The sequence below is a fragment of the Oncorhynchus tshawytscha genome, linkage group LG21 (genome assembly GCF_018296145.1).
Source record: "Oncorhynchus tshawytscha isolate Ot180627B linkage group LG21, Otsh_v2.0, whole genome shotgun sequence".
Taxonomy (NCBI): Eukaryota; Metazoa; Chordata; class Actinopteri; order Salmoniformes; family Salmonidae; genus Oncorhynchus; species Oncorhynchus tshawytscha.
Genome location: NC_056449.1, coordinates 37,318,580 through 37,339,836, shown reverse-complemented (window position 1 = coordinate 37,339,836; position 21,257 = coordinate 37,318,580). Strand labels below are relative to the sequence as shown.

The window sequence follows — 21,257 nt, the reverse complement described above, 5'->3', positions numbered from 1 at the left end:
TCACCTATCCCCTTTCCCAGAATTCTCACGGACTCATGCATGCTCAGTGTCAGACGCCAGGGTTAGGATCGACCTACTGCTTTGTAAAAATGTTGTAAATCAAGCTGGGGATAATATGCAGAGGCATGTGTGTTCAGAAGGCTTAAAGCAAGTGAATGAATAAGCATTAACATGTTGAATATTGCATTAAAATGTTGTGCTATATTGTTCCGCTGCAGCAAAAAAACACATGAATAAACACAGTGGCTGCTTCGGCAGAACACAGAGGACAGGGGGAGTTTAGCAGCCTAGGTAGGCTGTTGTATCCCGAGTTGGATTGATGAAACAGATGAAACCAGATTCTCCCTTTGAGTGGCCAGATGTACTGTAGTAGTACACACTCTATCAACTACGATGCGTAGGGAGCAATATTTCCCTCTCATTTTTTTTTTCAACACTGAGCAAATATCAGGTCTGCTGAGCACAAACTTGAATGTTGTGAAGAATTCTGTGCAATTTTTTTGGTGCACGTTTATTGTGAACACTGAGGCTGTACCCTCTTTAAGTTACAGTTATAACTGTGGCTATTTGATCATAATGTAGTTCTATCAGAGTGGCCTACCATCAAAAACAATGGAGAAAAATACATCCCATAACATTTTAACATGGGAATAGCTGTTCTATCATTCAGCCTACAGTAGCAGCCAATGTGTGGTTTTCAATGCTGGCCTACATTCCATGAGACTTTTGATAAAAACATGCAGGGCTTGACATTAACCTGTTTATCCACTTGTCCTTCAGACAAGGAGGTGACTGAAACTGTTGTGTTGGTTTGATGCAAGAAACAAAATAGAATTATTCCCATACATTACAACAGGGAATCAGACAAATTATGCTACCCTCTGCCTATTGGCTACTCGTCGGAAAATACAACACTCCCCCTTTAAAACAGAAAAAAAATCTCTTTACCTGACTAGTTTTTCAAAGATGGCTAGAAATACGTTTTATGCTCTTGTAGAAAGCAACCACTCCCCCATTGCCGACTAGAAATTAGCTATAACTGGGCTAATAACTCGCTAACTAGCAAAAGATATTAACCAAATGTGCACACGTGGCTACATGCAGCTCTCACTTTGATCTCAAAACAAGCGCATCTTCTCACAACCGCACATACTGTATAGCCTCAACATTGTCCAGTTCAAAGTTAATGGCACAGATTCATACATGGAAATGGTCTATTTGCATACAGTATAAGGATAATGCAGCTCTGATTGGATATGGCGCACCGGTCTGGTAGAGTAGCGGTCGTGCCTGTCAATGCAATAGAATCCTACTCCAATGCGCTCTGTTTCAGAATGTTGCATTGAAAGTAGGTTGCGTTGATTCGATCACAATTCTCACAGAAGAGGGAAACGTCGATATTGTTCACTAATAGGGGAAACAGTAGAAAGTTGAGTGAAGCTTCATCTCGTGCTTCTCTGCTCTGGCTGAAATGTATTCTGCACTGCAGTCCTGCACACGAGCAGTTTAGAGGGAACATTGGTTGGGTAGCATTTCAATCATTTACAAATGATGGCTATCTGGGTGTTGCGGGTGTTATGGGTGTAGTGGATTTTGGGGCTGTTGTGGGTGTAGTGGCTGTTGGGGGTGTAGTAGGTGTAGTGGCTTTTGGGGGTGTAGTGGCTGTTGTGGGTGTAGAGGGTGTTGTGGGTGTTGTAGGTGTAGAGGCTGAAGTGGGTGTTGTTGGTGTTGGGGGTGTAGTGGGGGTTGTAGGTGTAGTGGATGTTGTGGGTGTTGGAGGTGTAGTGGGGGTTGGGTTTTTTGTAGGTGTAGTGAGTATTGTAGGTTTAGGGGGTGTAGTGGGTTTAGTGGGTGTTGTAGGTGTAGTAGGTGTTATTGGGGTTGTAGTGGGTGTTGGGGGTGTTGTGGTTGTTCTAGGTGTAGTGAGTGTGCCAACATGCAATGGTTATGTGCAAATGGGAGAATGATTGCACCTCTTTTCCTTTCAACAACAGCACCCAATCTAATGTGCCCGTGAAATATTTTAAGAACATTTGAAGTACTGTAGCCTTTTGTTTTGACACAAAAATAACCACACAAATTCAGGATAAGCTTAAATATTCAGTGGAACCACATGGACCTTAGTTAATGTGATTGTAGAGTATTTAGTAGCTAGAGTAAAGACTAATAAATGACTTTAAAGGGCCAGAGCCTTCCTGGTCTCCAGTGAAACATGATCTGGTTACATCAGAATGTCACATGGACCCTGCTAAAGTTCTGTCTGTCGCCAGAAGGACCCTGAATAGATCAATAAGGAGAAATAGAGGGAAACTGAATAGCTCAATGAGGAGGAATAGAGGGAAACTGAATAGCTCAATGAGGAGGAATAGAGGGAAACTGAATAGCTCAATAAGGAGAAATAGAGGGAAACTGAATATATCAAATTAGGAGAAATAGAGGGAAACTGAATAGCTCAATGAGGAGGAATAGAGGGAAACTGAATAGATCAATAAGGAGAAATCGAGGGAAACTGAATAGCTCAATGAGGAGGAATAGAGGGAAACTGAATAGCTCAATGAGGAGGACTAGAGGGAAACTGAATAGATCAATAAGGAGAAATAGAGGGAAACTGAATAGCTCAAAGGGGAAATACAGTAACACAATAGACATATTGCCCCCCATTCTGTCATTCATTCATTATTTAAAATAGGAGTCAAATCGTACCATAAAACAATAAAACAAACTGCAATGTAATGTTTTTTTTTTGTATTCCAGTTTCCCAAATGGTGATCGAGGAGGTGAGCGTTCTGCAGACGCAGCTGGAGATAGAAAAATCCTGCAGAGAAAATGCTGAGGCCCTTGCCACCAAGGTAAGACATTGACACTGCTTGACTTAGTAGTTGAGGCCCTTGCCACCAAGGTAAGACACTGACACTGCTTGACTTAGTAGTTGAGGCCCTTGCCACCAAGGTAAGACACTGACACTGTGAGGTGGTTAAATGGATCTAGACTAGAGATCATTAGACTGTTGGTTATTTGTATAGGCTTGTGTGCATAATGTTGGTTATTTGTGTAGGCTTGTGTGCATAATGTTGGTTATTTGTGTAGGCTTGTGTGCATAATGTTGGTTATTTGTGTAGGCTTGTGTGCATAATGTTGGTTATTTGTGTAGGCTTGTGTGCATAATGTTGGTTATTTGTATAGGCTTGTGTGCATAATGTTGGTTATTTGTGTAGACTTGTGTGCATAATGTTGGTTATTTGTGTAGACTTGTGTGCATAATGTTTATTTCCCATAAGCCTCTGATGTGTAGGCTACAGTACATACATATTTTACAATATCACAAACAATCAACATGCCAAATCAGTGAATGTGTCTGTGTGCTATTGGCCTCTGTTATCAGCTTTATTTAATTTGTCTTTATCATATATAATCCAGTGTGTGTTGTTTGTCCCACAGTTGAACAGTGAGAACAGGAAGCTGAAGTATCTGAGCCTGTCGTCTCGACCCTGTCTGGATGAGATGCTACCTAGTATCACAGACTGCATGCCTCTGGAAGAGGAGACGGACACACAGGACACCAGCCCTGACCCGTGCAGCCTGTCCAACAGCAGGGTAAAGGTACCAGACCCGTGCACAGACAGTACCGGGCATAATGTTTATTTCCCATAAGCCCTGATGTGTAGGCACAGACAGTACCAGGTACCTACCAAACAATCAACACAAACAGTGAATGTGGTAGCTATTGGACCAGTTACACAGACATTTACCATTTGTACCTATCAGACCAGTAACCAGTGTGTGTTGTTTGTCCCACAGTTGAACAGTGAGAACAGGACTGAAGTACCAGGTACCTACCAGACCCTGTCACAGAGATGTACCAGGTACCACCAGACTGCATGCCTCTGGAAGACAGACGGACAACAGGACACCAGCCCTGACCCGTACAGCCAGACAGTACCAGGTACCTACCAGACCAGTACACAGACAGTACCGGGTAGTTACCAGACCAGTACACAGACAGTACCAGGTACCTACCAGACCAGTACACAGACAGTACCAGGTACCTACCAGACCAGTACACAGACAGTACCAGGTACCTACCAGACCAGTACACAGACAGTACCAGGTACCTACCAGACCCGTACACAGACAGTACCAGGTGCCTACCAGACCAGTACACAGACAGTACCGGGTACCTACCAGACCAGTACACAGACAGTACCAGGTACCTACCAGACCACTACACAGACAGTACCGGGTAACTACCAGACACGTACACAGACAGTACCGGGTAGCTACCAGACCCGTACACAGACAGTACCGGGTAGCTACCAGACCCGTACACAGACAGTACCGGGTAGCTACCAGACCCGTACACAGACAGTACCGGGTAGCTACCAGACCCGTACACAGACAGTACCGGGTAGCTACCAGACCAGTACACAGACAGTACCGGGTAGCTACCAGACCCATACACAGACAGTACCAGGTACCTACAGACAGACCGGGTACCACAGACAGTACACACCGGGTACCTACCAGACCCGTACACAGACAGTACCGGGTAGCTACCAGACCCGTACACAGACAGTACCGGGTAGCTACCAGACCCGTACACAGACAGTACCGGGTAGCTACCAGACCCGTACACAGACAGACACACAGGACACCAGCCCTGACCCCTACAGCCAGTACCAACAGCAGGTCAATGCTATATCAGACCCTTTGTCTTGATTTGTCTTGACAGGGTTATGGACTGACTGCAATGAAATGTTGTTGTGCCTGTACAGCATATTAAGATTCCCCTTTCTGTTGTTTTTTCTAATGGTATTTCCAGTAGCAAGATAAACCATGTTAAAATGCCAGAGTAATAGAGCTATATGTTAGGATCTTAGTAGTGAAGAGATGTCATCACGTCGTGTCACCCAGGAACCTGTTTCTTCCCCTCCAGAGCTGCAGGAGACAGTGAGCACTCTGCTGGAGGAGAAGAAGAGACTTTCCTGTCAGCTTCAGGAGCAGCAGAGACAGATTGAAGAGCTAAAAGCCCTGGTGAGTATCCACTACCAGGCCTGGTAATCAATACCTCTCACAGGAGGTCTGTCTCAGACAAGCACAGAACTTGTCTCTGTCTGATTGTGGTGGGATTTTGAGGGCGGATGAGAAGACTTGTATTCTATTATATGAGCGTGAATGCAGAATATCTCTGTTTATATAGTCTTATCTTTTTCCCTGTGCATTCGGAAAGTATTCAGACCCCTTGACGTTTTAAACATTTTGTTATGTTACAGCCTTATTCTAAAATGGATTCAAGTGTCCCCCCCTCACAATACCCCATAATGACATCACAATACCCCATAATGACATCACAATACCCCATAATGGCATCACAATACTCCATAATGACATCACAATACCCCATAATGACATCACAATACCCCATAATGACATCACAATACCCCATAATGACAAAGCAAAAACATGTTGGTAGAAATGTTTACTAATTTATAAAAAATACAAAACTGAAATATCACATTTACATAAGTATTCAGACCCTTTACTCAGTACTTTGTTGAAGCACCTTCAGCAGCAATTACAGCTTTGAATCTTCTCATATTTTAGTTTCTCCCATTCTTCTCTGCAGATCCTCTCAAGCTCTGTCAAGTTGGATGGGGAACATCGCTTGTCGTGGAAATTTCCTCTATTTACCAAATCATGAGAGCAAACCACACACTTCAGAGTTAGTTATCAAAGTCCATCTTTAATTATATGAGCTCTATCACAACCCTGTGACTCTCAGATCAATTCAGTGTCTATCAATGAATTCTCTGAGAGTCCCTTCCACATTGCAGCTGAGATCCTTTAATAGCAAAAGACACACATAGTCAGACAGCATAGACATAATAAATCATTCAGCTTTGTCTCCTAAACTATGTTCTCTTCTCAAACTCAGATCCATAAACAAATCCTCCATATCAACAGGCATATATCAAATCCATCCTATCTTGACAAGATCACAGAGACACACTGACTGGCACACAGACATTGTGGAGCCAAGAGATACACGCTTGACCTCTCCCCTCTCTCCGGCCCAAACAACTTAGTCTTGACATAGAACAGATACTGCAACCCCGCCACAGTATTATACAAAAATAACATTCTGATGAGAAGTAACTTACAAACATATGATGAATATAAAACATCTTACCTATGTTACCAACTAATTCTGATTATTCCCCAACACGCTGCACAGCTGTTTTCAGGTCTCTCTAGAGATGTACGATCAGGTTCAAGTCCGGGCTCTGGCTGGGCCACTCAAGGACACTCAGAGATGGGTCCCGAAGCCCCTCCTGCGTTGTCTTAGCCACTTTGTTTAGGGTCGTGGTGGCAGCATTATGCTGCCACCACCATGCTTCACCATAGGGATGGTGCCAGATTTCCTCCAGACGTGACGCTTGGCATTCAAGCCAAAGAGTTCAATCTTGGTTTCATCAGACCAGAGAATTTTGTTTCTCTGGTCTGAGTCCTTTAGGTGCCTTTTTTGACAAACTCCAAGCGGGCTGTCATGTACCTTTTACTGAGGAGTGGCTTCTGTCTGGCCACTCTACCATAAAGGACTGATTGGTAGGGTGCTACAGAGATGGTTGTCTTTCTGTAAGGTTCTCCCATCTCCACAGATAAACTCTAGACCTCTGTCAGAGTGACCATCGGGTTCTTGATCATCTCCCTGACCAAGGTCCTTGTCCCCAGATTTCTCAGGTTGGCCGGGTGGCCAGCTCTAGGAAGTCTTGGTTGTTCCAAACCTTTACCATTTTAGAATGATGGAGACCACTGTGTTCTTGGGGACCTTCAATACTGCAGACATGTTTTGTACCCTTCCCCAGATCTGTGCCTCGACAAAATCCTGCCTCTGGGCTCTTAGGACAATTCCTTTGACCTCATGGTTCATTTTTTGCTCTGATGTGCACTGTCAACTGTGGGACCTTATATAGACAGTTGTGTGTCATGTCCAATCAATTGAATTTACCACAGGTGGACTCCAATCAAGTTGTAGAAACATCTCAAGGATGATCAATGGAAACAGATGCTCCTGAATCAAATTTCGAGTCTCATAGCAAAGGGTCTGAATACTTTTGTAAATAACCTATTTCTGTTTTTTAATTTTAAGAAATGTGCAAAAATGTCTAAAAACCTGTTTTTGCTTTGTCATTATGGGGTATTGTGTTTAGATTGTTGAGGGGGGAAAAAGATTCCATCCATTTTAGAATAAGGCTGTAACCTAACAAAATGTGAAAAAAGTCAATGGGTCTGAATACTTTCCGAATGCACTGTGTATACAGTATATTATATTCTTAGCCATGTTGAAGCACCATAAACCTTGATTGTTCATGTTTTACCAGCCTTTTTGCTCTGTTTGAAATGTTTTTGTAGGCTGAGAAGGAGCAGGCTGAAATGAAGGAGCTTCACAAAACCATTGAGCAGCAAAGCAAGACCATCAAGAGGTTCAATAGAGGTGAGTGACATGATACTCCCATCTCACCATCCTTAATCAACTGTCAAGGCTACTGCTACACAATCTTCCTATTCCCTTCAGAGACATCATCGTGGTAGAGAGACATCATTATGGTAGAGAGACATCATCGTGGTAGAGAGACATCATCGTGGTAGAGAGACATCATCGTGGTAGAGAGACATCATCGTGGTAGAGAGACATCGTCGTGGTAGAGAGACATCATCGTGGTAGAGAGACATCATTGTGGTAGAGAGACATCATTATGGTAGAGAGACATCATCGTGGTAGAGAGACATCATCGTGGTAGAGAGACATCATTGTGGTAGAGAGACATCATTATGGTAGAGAGACATCATCGTGGTAGAGAGACATCATCGTGGTAGAGAGACATCATCGTGGTAGAGAGACATCATCGTGGTAGAGAGACATCATCGTGGTAGAGAGACATCATCGTGGTAGAGAGACATCATCGTGGTAGAGAGACATCATCGTGGTAGAGAGACATCATCGTGGTAGAGAGACATCATCGTGGTAGAGAGACATCATCGTGGTAGAGAGACATCGTCGTGGTAGAGAGACATCATTGTGGTAGAGAGACATCATTATGGTAGAGAGACAGTGGTCTGTAAACAGGTTCAGGCTTTATGCGCTAGATAATTAAATTAGACCCATCCTTCTCAAGTGCCTGTGTTTTAGTGTTTTACTGTTGTTATGCCTCAATTCCTCTCTCTCTCTCTCTCTCTCTCTCTCTCTCTCTAGTGTCTGTGATGGCTACTACAGAGTATGAGGAGATGAAGGAGCAGCTGGATTTGGAGCAGAGCCTGAGGGTGAAGGCTGAGACCTACGCCCACGAGGTAGACAGGCAGGCAGACACACAGACAGACAGTCAGGTAGATATGCAGACAGGTAGGCAGGCAGGTATGCAGGTAGGTAGACAGACAGGCAGTTAGACAGACAAACAGGTAGGCAGGTAGACAGGCAGGTAGACAAACAGGTTGGCAGGCAGGCAGGTAGGTAGGTAGTCAGCTGGCAGGCAGGCAGGAAGGGGAAGACTCATATAAGACATGTTGACTGGGGTAATGTCACTATACTGTATGAAACCTTAAAGCACCATGTTAATTATTCACTTGTACACATGTTTGTTGTCGTTCTCTTAGTGGGACAGCTGACATCTCCATGTTTGTTGTCGTTCTCTTAGTGTGACAGCTGACATCTCCATGTTTGTTGTCATTCTCTTAGTGTGACAGCTGACATCTCCATGTTTGTTGTCATTCTCTTAGTGTGACAGCTGACATCTCCATGTTTGTTGTCATTCTCTTAGTGTGACAGCTGACATCTCCATGTTTGTTGTCATTCTCTTAGTGTGACAGCTGACATCTCCATGTTTGTTGTCATTCTCTTAGTGTGACAGCTGACATCTCCACATGTTTGTTGTCATTCTCTTAGTGTGACAGCTGACATCTCCATGTTTGTTGTCGTTCTCTTAGTGTGACAGCTGACATCTCCACATGTTTGTTGTCATTCTCTTAGTGTGACAGCTGACATCTCCATGTTTGTTGTCGTTCTCTTAGTGTGACAGCTGACATCTCCACATGTTTGTTGTCATTCTCTTAGTGTGACAGCTGACATCTCCATGTTTGTTGTCGTTCTCTTAGTGTGACAGCTGACATCTCCACATGTTTGTTGTCATTCTCTTAGTGTGACAGCTGACATCTCCATGTTTGTTGTCGTTCTCTTAGTGTGACAGCTGACATCTCCATGTTTGTTGTCGTTCTCTTAGTGTGACAGCTGACATCTCCATGTTTGTTGTCATTCTCTTAGTGTGACAGCTGACATCTGCACATGTTTGTTGTCGTTCTCTTAGTGTGACAGCTGACATCTCCATGTTTGTTGTCATTCTCTTAGTGTGACAGCTGACATCTCCATGTTTGTTGTCATTCTCTTAGTGTGACAGCTGACATCTCCATGTTTGTTGTCATTCTCTTAGTGTGACAGCTGACATCTCCACATGTTTGTTGTCATTCTCTTAGTGTGACAGCTGACATCTCCACATGTTTGTTGTCGTTCTCTTAGTGTGACAGCTGACATCTCCATGTTTGTTGTCATTCTCTTAGTGTGACAGCTGACATCTCCATGTTTGTTGTCATTCTCTTAGTGTGACAGCTGACATCTCCATGTTTGTTGTCATTCTCTTAGTGTGACAGCTGACATCTCCATGTTTGTTGTCGTTCTCTTAGTGTGACAGCTGACATCTCCATGTTTGTTGTCATTCTCTTAGTGTGACAGCTGACATCTCCACATGTTTGTTGTCGTTCTCTTAGTGTGACAGCTGACATCTCCATGTTTGTTGTCGTTCTCTTAGTGTGACAGCTGACATCTCCATGTTTGTTGTCATTCTCTTAGTGTGATAGCTGACATCTCCATGTTTGTTGTCATTCTCTTAGTGTGACAGCTGACATCTCCATGTTTGTTGTCATTCTCTTAGTGTGATAGCTGACATCTACATGTTTGTTGTCATTCTCTTAGTGTGACAGCTGACATCTCCATGTTTGTCGTCGTTCTCTTAGTGTGACAGCTGACATCTCCACATGTTTGTTGTCATTCTCTTAGTGTGACAGCTGACATCTCCACATGTTTGTTGTCATTCTCTTAGTGTGACAGCTGACATCTCCATGTTTGTTGTCATTCTCTTAGTGTGACAGCTGACATCTCCACATGTTTGTTGTCATTCTCTTAGTGTGACAGCTGACATCTCCATGTTTGTTGTCATTCTCTTAGTGTGACAGCTGACATCTCCATGTTTGTTGTCATTCTCTTAGTGTGACAGCTGACATCTCCATGTTTGTTGTCGTTCTCTTAGTGTGACAGCTGACATCTCCACATGTTTGTTGTCATTCTCTTAGTGTGACAGCTGACATCTCCATGTTTGTTGTCGTTCTCTTAGTGTGACAGCTGACATCTCACATGTTTGTTGTCGTTCTCTTAGTGTGACAGCTGACATCTCCATGTTTGTTGTCATTCTCTTAGTGTGACAGCTGACATCTCCATGTTTGTTGTCATTCTCTTAGTGTGACAGCTGACATCTCCATGTTTGTTGTCATTCTCTTAGTGTGACAGCTGACATCTCCATGTTTGTTGTCATTCTCTTAGTGTGACAGCTGACATCTCCATGTTTGTTGTCATTCTCTTAGTGTGACAGCTGACATCTCCATGTTTGTTGTCATTCTCTTAGTGTGACAGCTGACATCTCCACATGTTTGTTGTCATTCTCTTAGTGTGACAGCTGACATCTCCATGTTTGTTGTCGTTCTCTTAGTGTGACAGCTGACATCTCCATGTTTGTTGTCGTTCTCTTAGTGTGACAGCTGACATCTCCATGTTTGTTGTCATTCTCTTAGTGTGACAGCTGACATCTCCATGTTTGTTGTCATTCTCTTAGTGTGACAGCTGACATCTCCACATGTTTGTTGTCATTCTCTTAGTGTGACAGCTGACATCTCCATGTTTGTTGTCGTTCTCTTAGTGTGACAGCTGACATCTCCATGTTTGTTGTCGTTCTCTTAGTGTGACAGCTGACATCTCCACATGTTTGTTGTCATTCTCTTAGTGTGACAGCTGACATCTCCATGTTTGTTGTCGTTCTCTTAGTGTGACAGCTGACATCTCCACATGTTTTCTGATAATATGGTTATTTTATTTCCTTACAATTGTTGTATTACTAATGTCTAAATTAGTGTTAGATAAACAGTCATTCTTACTGCTAATTCATTTGAGTATTTATTATTTTGTGTTGAGGAATTGATATTTGATTTTTCTGAATGTGTGTTTACTGACATCCAATAACAGAAACCCTCCAGTCCTAGTCTGGGGACTGAGCAGCAGTACTAGTCCTAGTCTGGGGACTGAGCAGCAGTATTAGTCCTAGTCTGGGGACTGAGCAGCAGTATTAGTCCTAGTCTGGGGACTGAGCAGCAGTACTAGTCCTAGTCTGGGGACTGAGCAGCAGTACTAGTCCTAGTCTGGGGACTGAGCAGCAGTACTAGTCCTAGTCTGGGGACTGAGCAGCAGTATTAGTCCTAGTCTGGGGACTGAGCAGCAGTATTAGTCCTAGTCTGGGGACTGAGCAGCAGTACTAGTCCTAGTCTGGGGACTGAGCAGCAGTACTAGTCCTAGTCTGGGGACTGAGCAGCAGTACTAGTCCTAGTCTGGGGACTGAGCAGTACTAGTCCTAGTCTGGGGACTGAGCAGCAGTACTAGTCCTAGTCTGGGGACTGAGCAGCAGTACTAGTCCTAGTCTGGGGACTGAGCAGCAGTACTAGTCCTAGTCTGGGGACTGAGCAGCAGTCTACTAGTCCTAGTCTGGGGACTGGGGACTAGAGTCTGGGGACTGAGCAGCAGTACTAGTCCTAGTCTGGGGACTGAGGAGCAGTACTAGTCCTAGTCTGGGGACTGAGCAGCAGTACTAGTCCTAGTCTGGGGACTGAGCAGCAGTATTAGTCCTAGTCTGGGGACTGAGCAGCAGTACTAGTCCTAGTCTGGGGACTGAGGAGCAGTACTAGTCCTAGTCTGGGGACTGAGCAGCAGTACTAGTCCTAGTCTGGGGACTGAGCAGCAGTACTAGTCCTAGTCTGGGGACTGAGGAGCAGTACTAGTCCTAGTCTGGGGACTGAGCAGCAGTACTAGTCCTAGTCTGGGGACTGAGGAGCAGTACTAGTCCTAGTCTGGGGACTGAGGAGCAGTACTAGTCCTAGTCTGGGGACTGAGGAGCAGTACTAGTCTGGGGACTGAGGAGCAGTACTAGTCCTAGTCTGGGGTCTGGGGACTGAGGAGCAGTACTAGTCCTAGTCTGGGGACTGAGGAGCAGTACTAGTCCTAGTCTGGGGACTGAGGAGCAGTACTAGTCCTAGTCTGGGGACTGAGGAGCAGTACTAGTCCTAGTCTGGGGACTGAGGAGCAGTACTAGTCCTAGTCTGGGGACTGAGGAGCAGTACTAGTCCTAGTCAGTGAGGAGCAGTACTACTAGTCTGGGGACTGAGGAGCAGTACTAGTCTAGTCTGGGGACTGAGGAGCAGTACTAGTCCTAGTCTGGGGACTGAGGAGCAGTACTAGTCCTAGTCTGGGGACTGAGGAGCAGTACTAGTCTGAGGAGCAGTACTAGTCCTAGTCTGGGGACTGAGACTGAGCAGCAGTACTAGTCCTAGTCTGGGGACTGAGCAGCAGTACTAGTCCTAGTCTGGGGACTGAGCAGCAGTACTAGTCCTAGTCTGGGGACTGAGCAGCAGTACTAGTCCTAGTCTGGGGACTAGTCCTAGTCTGGGGACTGAGGAGCAGTACTAGTCCTAGTCTGGGGACTGAGGAGCAGTACTAGTCCTAGTCTGGGGACTGAGGCAGCAGTACTAGTCCTAGTCTGGGGACTGAGGAGCAGCAGTACTAGTCTGGGTGAGGAGCAGTACTAGTCCTAGTCTGGGGACTGAGGAGCAGTACTAGTCCTAGTCTGGGGACTGAGGAGCAGTACTAGTCCTAGTCTGGGGACTGAGCAGTCCAGTCTGGGGACTGACTAGTCCTAGTCTGGGGACTGAGCAGCAGTACTAGTCCTAGTCTGGGGACTGAGGGAGTCTGGGGACTGAGCAGCAGTACTAGTCCTAGTCTGGGGACTGAGCAGCAGTACTAGTCCTAGTCTGGGGACTGAGCAGCAGTACTAGTCCTAGTCTGGGGACTGAGCAGCAGTACTAGTCCTAGTCTGGGGACTGAGCAGCAGCAGTCCTAGTCTGGGGACTAGCAGTACTAGTCCTAGTCTGGGGACTGAGCAGCAGTACTAGTCCTAGTCTGGGGACTGAGCAGCAGTACTAGTCCTAGTCTCTGAGCAGGGGCAGCAGTACTAGTCCTAGTCTGGGGACTGAGCAGCAGTACTAGTCCTAGTCTGGGGACTGAGCAGCAGTATTAGTCCTAGTCTGGGGACTGAGCAGCAGTATTAGTCCTAGTCTGGGGACTGAGCAGCAGTATTAGTCCTAGTCTGGGGACTGAGCAGCAGTATTAGTCCTAGTCTGGGGACTGAGCAGCAGTACTAGTCCTAGTCTGGGGACTGAGCAGCAGTACTAGTCCTAGTCTGGGGACTGAGCAGCAGTACTAGTCCTAGTCTGGGGACTGAGCAGCAGTACTAGTCCTAGTCTGGGGACTGAGGAGCAGTACTAGTCTGGGGACTGAGCAGCAGTAGTCCTAGTCTGGGGACTGAGCAGCAGTACTAGTCCTAGTCTGGGGACTGAGCAGCAGTACTAGTCCTAGTCTGGGGACTGAGCAGCAGTACTAGTCCTAGTCTGGGGACTGAGCAGCAGTACTAGTCCTAGTCTGGGGACTGAGCAGCAGTACTAGTCCTAGTCTGGGGACAGAGTCCTAGTCTGGGGACTCAGTCCTAGTCTGGGGACTGAGCAGCAGTACTAGTCCTAGTCTGGGGACTGAGCAGCAGTACTAGTCCTAGTCTGGGGACTGAGCAGCAGTACTAGTCCTAGTCTGGGGACTGAAGCAGTACTAGTCCAGTCTGGGGACCAGCAGTACTAGTCCTAGTCTGGGGACTGAACAGCAGTACTAGTCCTAGTCTGGGGACTGAGGAGCAGTACTAGTCCTAGTCTGGGGACTGAACAGCCTAGTCCTAGTCTGGGGACTGAGAGCAGCAGCAGTACTAGTCCTAGTCTGGGGACTGAGCAGCAGTACTAGTCCTAGTCTGGGGACTGAGCAGCAGCAGTACTAGTCCTAGTCTGGGGACTGAGCAGCAGCACTACTAGTCCTAGTCTGGGGACTGAGCAGCAGTACAAGTCCTAATCTGGGGACTGAGCAGCAGCAGTACTAGTCCTAGTCTGGGGACTGAGGAGCTGCAGCACAGACTCAGCACTGCTTTGGGCACACATATGGGCACACATATGGGCACACATATGCTTGGGAGAACCACAGCCACAGTAGTGTGGTGTACTGTTAACTGTTACGCTGCTTGGCCTGAAGCTGGAGAGGGAGAGGGGGTTCTCTGGAGAATGCTGGCTGTGGTTGTTGTAGACCATTTAGATAAAAACAACGCCTGCTTACTTCCTGCTTCATGCTACAGTCTAATGCTTCCATATCCTGCTTCATGCTACAGTCTAATGCTTCCATATCCTGCTTCATGCTAACGTCTAATGCTTCCATATCCTGCTTCATGCTACAGTCTAATGCTTCCATATCCTGCTTCATGCTAAAGTCTAATGCTTCCATATCCTGCTTCATGCTACAGTCTAATGCTTCCATATCCTGCTTCATGCTACAGTCTAATGCTTCCATATCCTGCTTCATGCTACAGTCTAATGCTTCCATATCCTGCTTCATGCTAAAGTCTAATGCTTCTATATCCTGCTTCATGCTACAGTCTAACTCTTCCATACCCTGCTTCATGCTACAGTCTAATGCTTCCCTATCCTGCTTCATGCTACAGTCTAACTCTTCCATACCCTGCTTCATGCTACAGTCTAACTCTTCCATATCCTGCTTCATGCTACAGTCTAATGCTTCCATATCTGGAGAACCTGGGCCTCTTTTCTTTCAAACCACCCTCTCATTCCCTTCCCTTCCCTCCTCCCCTCCTTCCTTCTTTCTCTCTCCTCCTGCAGATGTTGGTGAAGCAGAAAGAGGCTAACAGACAGAGTATGATCCTGCTGCAGAACGCTGACCCAAGCCTGCAGCTGATCAAGGCTCTGGAGGACGTGGCTAATGTTACCAAGACTCTGGAGCAGGAGAGACTGCTGCATCACCAGAAGGTAGGTATGTCTGAGCCTGTCTGTTTAGTGTGTGGCAGAGCTTCGTTCCAAAATGCCCATCCTTGGCAAGGGAGAGGAGAGGGTGTGTTGTCAGTGGAACAAGGAGGATACAACAGAAGGGCTTCAGTGAAATCAATACAGGTTTAATCACAAGGCTCAAGTCTTCTCTTACACAGCACTTCAAAATGTTCTTGGTGAAAATGCCAGGTGTTGTAGAGTGAACGTTAACACACACTCCTATATGGTCTCACCTTGTGGTGCTTGGAATTAACAACTCTGAAGGTCTTTAGAGACCAAAACGAGTTTCAACAAGTCAAAAAAAGCAGAATTGCTCATCTTGATCACATAATGTGTAGTTATTTGGGGTGCAAACTGATTTGTAGATCAGTGATTATGCGCAGTCCAACTAAAATGTAGTCAATCTGGATCTCCATTCATATCCATGTAGGTGAAGGCTCTGGAGGCTGAGCTACAGGAGTACTCTCTGAAACAGCAGATAGCAGAGCTGCAGAGCCAGCTGGAACTGATGGAGGAGGAGAAGAGAGAGACAGAGGGACGTCTGCAGGAAGTAGAGAAGAAGAACCGTGACCTAGAGAAAAGAGGTGAGGAAGACACCTACGGACTGTCAATCACATCTCACTGTGGGTTACCCACAGATTGGATTCCTACAGCTTTGTGAAAGAATACGTCTCCAGCAGTGCCAGTGGAATAGAATAGTTGTCCATCTTCTCATGTTAAAAGACTGGTGACCCAGGCTTCATCTAACACATCTGTCTTTTACATCTTTAGTGCAAGAGCTGCTGCAGGTCCAGCAGAGCACTGAGCCCTCACCAGGCCCTGTACCAGGGATCGCCCCAACCCCCGCCCCTGTTCCCCAGCCCCCTCCACCACCACCACCCCTCCTCCTCCTCCACCCCTCCCCCATCGCGATGCAACCCCCTCAGGTAAGACAATAGTCTGTTAATATGTTGTGTAAAGGCTTGCATGGAGAAATTAATGCTCTAACCACCGATCTGTCTAATCATACTTTAATTTACGCTCTTCATTCAATAGCTCACTGATTGCAATCATGAGGAAATCATCCAAGAGTTCAAAGGGGGGATCCCCAAAGTTACAGCAAGCTCCTGGTACATTTGAAATCACTTAGAATCAAATCTACACCTGTCAGAATAATATAGAATTTCAAGAATATGATTGAAATAAATCCTTCATAATTGAGGAATTTCTTATTTTAAAATCACACATCTTTACAATATTGTCCATGTAACCCTCTGTCTCTCTCCTTGTCGTGTAGAAGGAGCTGCAGAAGGAGGTGCAGAAGGAGGTGCAGACAACGTCAAAGTGAAGGCAGTCAATGAGATGATGGAGAGGATCAAACATGGAGTGGTTCTGAGGCCTGTCAAGGGAGGAGACTCTAAGGTGGAGAGGTCAACACTTCATGTTTTGTTTAAATAATCGTCTTGGAAAATTGTGGAAATATAGACTCTACTTAATGTTGTCAAACTGTGGAAATATAGACTATACTTAATGTTGTCAAACTGTGGAAATATAGACTATACTTAATGTTGTCAAACTGTGGAAATATAGACTCTACTTAATGTCCTCAAACTGATTACTCCCTTATTTTTCCATCCATGTCATGTTTTCTAATCAACTGACTGTCTCCAACCATGTCATGTTTTCTAATCAACTGACTGTCTCCATCCATGTCATGTTTTCTAATCAACTGACTGTCTCCATCCATTGTCATGTTTTCTAATCAACTGACTGTCTCCATCCATGTCATGTTTTCTAATCAACTGACTGTCTCCATCCATTGTCATGTTTTCTAATCAACTGACTGTCTCCATCCATGTCATGTTTTCTAATCAACTGACTGTCTCCATCCATGTCATGTTTTCTAATCAACTGACTGTCTCCAACCTTGTCATGTTTTCTAATCAACTGACTGTCTCCCCAAAGAGAGGGGTCGTAAAAGTGAGTATATTGACTTTTACATCAATTTTGTGACGGTGAAGTCTCTCGGGATCCTAAAATCTCCCCCCAACAACAACACCATATCACAGGGATAATCCACATCATATAGTACAAGAGTGAAATGGATTATAGCAGTTCTGTTATTAATCTCTCACTAAAACCAGTCTTCGGTTTGGCTTTTGGCATGGGGCTCTTTCTCTTCGTGTAACATTGTCCATGGATTACCTCACAGTGTAGACTGACAGACACCACATGGCTGTCGCTTTGATGTCATTTCTTTTATATTGATTGACACCATCACCATGACAACTTACAGGCTCCGAGGAGAAAAATCTATAAAATGGCCTCCAGCTTTTACCTTCATTCTCTCTAATGTAGACCAGCTATGGGATAAAAGTTAAGAACCAGCTGCCAGGCCCGATGTGTGCGTGAGCACATAAGAAAATGTGTGTTATGTCCTGTTTATTAACTTAGTTGATGTATTAATAGCATTCTCTCAACCCCTAGAAACCTCCAGTAATGGAAGAAAAGCTGCCACAGGAGAGTGCCATGGAAGAACTGAAAGGCATTCTGGTATGAAGTGTTTTGTTTTATTTTATTAGCCTTATTATAAAAGCTCATATATGCTTTTAAGAAGTGATGAAACATATATGTTATATAATTATATCTATTACCAACTGTAAAGCACGTTGTCTGTATTTCTGGACCCCCCCCAGGAGACGGTGAAGAAGAGTCCCAGTCGGGGGTCTCAGGAGTCGGTCCCGTCCCCCCCAGGGAAGAGCCCTGTCAGCAGTGAGCTGGAGGTCATCCTTAGGAGGAGACGTAAACAGGCCTGTGACTCTGGAGGAGGTAGCAAAACCATTTGTTTGTTTGGCTTTCTTCATTCTCCTAAAATGGGTATCAGTATAATCTCCTCAGAAGAGGACCATCCTCCTCAGTGAATTTCATAAAAATCTAAATGGGGAAACAAAAATAAAACTATACTAAATATATTCACGTCACCAATGAATTGATTAAAACACACTGTTTTGCAAATAATGTCTACAATAGCCTCAACAGCACTCTGTAAGGTAGCACCATGATGTAGCTGGAGGACAGATAGCTTCTGTCCTCCTCTGGGTACATTGACTTCAATAAAAAACCTAGGAGGCTTGTGGTTCTCAAACCCTTACATAGACTTACACAGTAATTAGGACAACTTCCGGAGGACGTCCTCCAACCTATAGGAGCTCTTGCAGCATGAACTGACATGTTGTCCACCCAATCAAAGGATCAGAGAAATCATTTAGTACTGAAAGCATAAGATACAGCTAGCTAGCACAGCAGTGCATAAAATGTGGTGACTAGTTGACTCAGAGAGAGAAAGACAACAGTTTTGAACAAATTAATTCCTTCCAAGAATTAAGGAGAAGCAAGAGAGAGAGCTAGCTGGATTTCGTAGTATATTTTTTTCACTTTTACATACTTAGCTAGCATCGAATGCAGCTAGCTAGTTTAACCTACTCAAACACCCATCTCAAACAAAGAGGGATGCTATGTTAGCTAGCTGGCTATCTAACACTGGAACTATTCCAAGTCAAGGTAAGCTTTTGGTTTCATTAATTTATTGTCATTGGAGCTAGCTATATTTCATTATATTTTTTTCACTTAGATAGCGAATGCAGCTAGCTAGTTTAGCTTACTCAAACACCTGGCTCAAAACAGAGAAGGATACTATGTTAGCTAGCGGGCTATCCAACACTGGAACTTTTGGTTTCATTAATTTATTGCCACAGGGCCCCACCGGTGTAACTGCTGAACTGCTTGCTGCTGACTGTACACTGTACTGCATGATTGTAGCAGGTTTACTAACGCGTTAGTTCTAGTAGCTATGGTGACTATGACGTGACAACAATGTAGGCTGTGTTTAGCGGTTAGCGGTCATGATATGAAGTTTTGGCTTGGAAAGGTTTTTTCGCCTGGTCACAGACAGCTTATGTGTTGTGCACTGAAGTCCACAGGCGAAGGGAATAGGTGAGAGGAGGAGAGCGCTTAGATAGTTGCGAGAAGGAATTATATATACAATGAGCAAACTGATCATGCTGTTTTTATGTGGGTTGCTATAAAAGTGAACTGTTTACGCGTGATCAGGGGTGTATTCATTCCGCCGATTCTGTTGAAAAAAACATTTCTTTAACGGAAGCAAACGTAACAAAACATACCTGAATTTGTCCAATAGAAACTCTCGTTTGCAACTGTTGGACTAATGATTCCACCCTGGATAACTTAGATGCAGGCAAGAGTGTGCAAGGTGGTATTGAATGTGTCACTGTCTGTCATCTCAAATGTTTCTCTCAACCTGTGTGCACCTACGTTGTAAACTTTCAGTCATAGGCTAGGTTGTATCAACCTCATGATGGGTACAGGGAAGATTTGGCTATCATGTAGTAGCCTAAACATATCCATGTTACATTGAACTGGGTGAATGGAATATGAATGAATATTGTATTGAATGTGTCACTGTCTGTCACCTTGATTACTCAAAAAATGATCTCGGCCTGTGCACAACTACGTTGTAAACTCTCATTCATAGGCCTGGTTGTAGCCACCTCATGACGGGTGTAGGGGACATTCTAGTATCATGTAGTAGCCTAAACCTATTGATGTGAATATGATGGACAGAAATAGTGGAAATAAGGCTCATGCTCATAAAGCATTTAAAAGACATCAACCATTACTGATGGGTATGTACAGACTATGCGAGTGGCCTGCTGGAAAAGAGATGCACATTCTAGCCTTGACTATTCTACATTTCACCACCAGAGGGCAATAGACCCTGTCATGATCATATGCTTGCACTCTAATCATTAAACTATAGGCCAGAGCATGCAGGATGTCACTATTCATTAGTGGTGAGCCACATTCACAGTGTTGTGAATTCAGGAAGAATGATGCAGTGCAGTCTTTGTATCCAGTTCTTAGAATATCTTTGCCTTTGAATATGTCCTGGGACAACCGAGTGTACTGGATGGTTAGATGTTAGGCCTACAGTGTACTGAACCTATGGTTAGATGTTAGGCCTACAGTGTACTGGATGGTTAGATGTTAGGCCTACAGTGTACTGAACCTATGGTTAGATGTTAGGCCTACAGTGTACTGAACCTATGGTTAGATGTTAGGCCTACAGTGTACTGGATGGTTAGATGTTAGGCCTACAGTGTACTGAACCTATGGTTAGATGTTAGGCCTACAGTGTACTGGATGGTTAGATGTTAGGCCTACAATGTACTGAACCTATGGTTAGATGTTAGGCCTACAGTGTACTGGATGGTTAGATGTTAGGCCTACAGTGTACTGAACAGCCTATGGTTAGATGTTAGGCCTACAGTGTACTGAACCTATGGTTAGATGTTAGGCCTACAGTGTACTGGATGGTTAGATGTTAGGCCTACAGTGTACTGAACCTATGGTTAGATGTTAGGCCTACAATGTACTGAACCTATGGTTAGATGTTAGGCCTACAGTGTACTGAACCTATGGTTAGATGTTAGGCCTACAATGTACTGAACCTATGGTTAGATGTTAGGCCTACAGTGTACTGGACATATGGTTAGATGTTAGGCCTACAGTGTACTGGATGGTTAGATGTTAGGTCTACAGTGTACTGGATGGTTAGATGTTAGGTCTACAGTGTACTGAACCTATGGTTAGATGTTAGGCCTACAGTGTACTGAACCTATGGTTAGATGTTAGGTCTACAGTGTACTGGATGGTTAGATGTTAGGTCTACAGTGTACTGAACCTATGGTTAGATGTTAGGCCTACAGTGTACTGAACCTATGGTTAGATGTTAGGCCTACAATGTACTGAACCTATGGTTAGATGTTAGGTCTACAATGTACTGGATGGTTAGATGTTAGGTCTACAGTGTACTGGATGGTTAGATGTTAGACCTACAGTGTACTGGATGGTTAGATGTTAGGCCTACAGTGTACTGGATGGTTAGATGTTAGGCCTACAGTGTACTGGAT

General features: G+C 44.7%; 1 protein-coding gene and 1 long non-coding RNA gene across 2 annotated transcripts in view; both read left to right on the top strand.

The window, feature by feature from the left end:
* The window catches only part of LOC112221260 (shootin-1), a 31,063-nt gene that overhangs the window by 7,242 nt on the left and 2,564 nt on the right, over positions 1-21,257 (top strand). Inside the window, 16 exon segments of the mRNA XM_042303018.1 lie at positions 2,755-2,849; positions 3,439-3,594; positions 3,799-3,943; positions 4,934-5,031; positions 7,411-7,492; positions 8,252-8,346; positions 15,124-15,270; positions 15,719-15,872; positions 16,060-16,164; positions 16,167-16,181; positions 16,184-16,214; positions 16,324-16,397; positions 16,565-16,689; positions 17,233-17,247; positions 17,755-17,820; positions 17,964-18,096. Coding sequence (XP_042158952.1) covers positions 2,755-2,849; positions 3,439-3,594; positions 3,799-3,943; positions 4,934-5,031; positions 7,411-7,492; positions 8,252-8,346; positions 15,124-15,270; positions 15,719-15,872; positions 16,060-16,164; positions 16,167-16,181; positions 16,184-16,214; positions 16,324-16,397; positions 16,565-16,689; positions 17,233-17,247; positions 17,755-17,820; positions 17,964-18,096 — 1,536 coding nt within the window.
* Positions 20,601-21,257, top strand: part of LOC121840390 — a 1,517-nt gene continuing 860 nt past the window's right edge. Inside the window, exon 1 of the long non-coding RNA XR_006079600.1 lies at positions 20,601-21,257. This exon is cut by the window's right edge and continues 478 nt beyond it. This is a non-coding gene — a long non-coding RNA (uncharacterized LOC121840390).